General features: G+C 39.0%; 1 protein-coding gene across 1 annotated transcript; it reads right to left on the bottom strand.

Annotated features, from left to right (window-relative positions):
- Positions 1 to 414: 414 nt before the first annotated feature.
- LOC104963309 (multiple epidermal growth factor-like domains protein 8) lies at positions 415 to 1674 on the bottom strand (the record flags this gene model as incomplete). Its single annotated transcript, XM_010791885.1, has 3 exons — positions 1510 to 1674; positions 1303 to 1421; positions 415 to 652 (listed from the first exon to the last, which is right to left on the bottom strand). Coding segments are annotated over exons 2-3 (330 nt in total), but the record flags the coding sequence as incomplete, so codon positions are not given.
- Between the last annotated feature and the right edge of the window lie 433 nt (positions 1675 to 2107).

Below are 2107 nucleotides of genomic sequence, written 5' to 3'. Positions count from 1 at the left end.
GATCAGCTCATTTTCAGACAGGTTTTTATATAAATGGATCAGGACAAAAAGAGAGAGAATCTTTTTTCCTGAAACTGTCAGAGTCTCTTTCCACAGAGGGGACACATGTTGATGTAGAAGAGACATGAAGAAGAGGGGACACATGTTGATGTAGAGGAGACATGAAGAAGAGGGGACACATGTTGATGTAGAAGAGACATGAAGAAGAGGGGACACATGTTGATGTAGAAGAAACATGAAGAAGAGGGGACACATGTTGATGTAGAAGAGACATGAAGAAGAGGGGACACATGTTGATGTAGAAGAGACATGAAGAAGAGGGGACACATGTTGATGTAGAAGAGACATGAAGAAGTGGATTTTGCATAATAGGTGACCTTTAACATGTTTTCCACAGTAAGTCTAACCCCTGACCTTGTGTTCTCTCCAGACCAAACTGCTGAGATTCAGAGTCCAGGTGTCCATGGCAACACCGCTGTTAGTGACTCCACCCACCACCAACATGCAGTCGTGACTGGCTGCGTGGTTTCCAGAGCCGGACTCGTGATTGGTCAGCATGGCAGCGGCGTGGTGGTAGCGAGGACCGGGAGTCGAGCCTTCCTCCAATGAGCTGGTCAGCATTTGGGTCCAGCGGCGCTCCGACACAGAATATCTAAACATCAGGGAAAAAATGGAAACATGTAGACAATGCATGAGCTTTATACGTACAGGGTTGACAGCTTTTTAAGAGTACAATTCAAGAACTTCCAAGATACCATAACCCAAAAAGTCAAGAGTCTCTATGCCTTTATAATCAAAAATAGAATTAACTGAATAATTGCTCACCCACAGAGATGAATGTATAGTGACATGTTGTTTATCTTTTTTCAGGTTAACTTTGCTTAAAAGTAAACAAATCATGGTTTACAACAATATTGGTATCTGTTCAAAAACAATTTAAAGGAAGAAATGAACAAAAACAGATCCCAGCGGAGTATTAATTTACATGAAAAAATATCTCTATATTTACATTTAAAAGGTTAAATGCTCGTGCTCTGCATCTGGTGATGCAAGGAGACAACAACAACATTTGACAACAGTATTGTTTCATTTGAAATGCAAATGTTTTTTAGGTTCACATGAGTTATGGTGTAGCTGAAACACCAGATTCAGTTAAAAATCTAAAAATGTTCAAAGAGTATAATTGAATTCAAGCATATCACTACACTTGAAAACATAGTGGTAACAATTAAGCATTTTTCTAACTATTATTATCAAACCTAAAACACTTCTCAGACCAGTCTAAGGGTTACACAGACGTACCTGTAGACATTACCCAGAATGCCCTGTGTCAGAGAGAGTCCTCCGTACATCCAGAGGTTTCCCTGCGGTCCGGACACCAGAGAGTGACCCATCCTGTGCAGGAACCTGTGGGCCTGGTTCTGTGGAGCAACGGGAAACATTAACGTGTGTTTGTGTGTACTATTAAAGAACCAGCAGATTGAAAAAGATATTAGTTTGAATGTTTACCACTGTTAGTTGTGTGTCCAGCAGGGTTTCCCACAGCAGGCTTATGGAGTCTCGGAGGACAGAGCAATCGGATCCAGCCCAGTTCTCTGAGCACACACACACTCCCAGAGACTGACACACACACACAATACTTTTGTTAGCAATCAAGGAAAATGTGTAACAGGACTATCGTTACCAAGAAACTTCCTTTTACAGCTGTCTCTTTATAGCTGGAGATGAATGATATTCATTTTATTATATTTTACATGTACATTGTTTATTTATTCCCACATTTTACTTGCAGCATAGTATCACTTGCATTATTGTTGTTTATGTAAGTATATTGTATGTTACACTGTTGGTTGGGCCTGGGACTTGGTAGTTAATGTACTTTGACCAATTATTCATAAACATTTAATCAAAATGGCTGTCATTTGATGGTTTGATTCTACCAACAGTTTTTTTATTTACTAAGCTATTGTGCATGAAAATAAAACCTTAAAATGTAATCTTGAATCTTATGAAAACATCACAACAAATAAAATGGCAAAGAGTATAAGCTTCATTTTATTGTTTTTTAACTCGAAAACCATTACATTCTCAGAACTGAATAATCCCT

The sequence above is a fragment of the Notothenia coriiceps genome, unplaced genomic scaffold (genome assembly GCF_000735185.1).
Source record: "Notothenia coriiceps isolate Sejong01 unplaced genomic scaffold, NC01 NC01_scaffold00001656, whole genome shotgun sequence".
NCBI classification, from domain to species: domain Eukaryota; kingdom Metazoa; phylum Chordata; class Actinopteri; order Perciformes; family Nototheniidae; genus Notothenia; species Notothenia coriiceps.
This window is presented reverse-complemented; position numbering and strand designations above follow the sequence as displayed.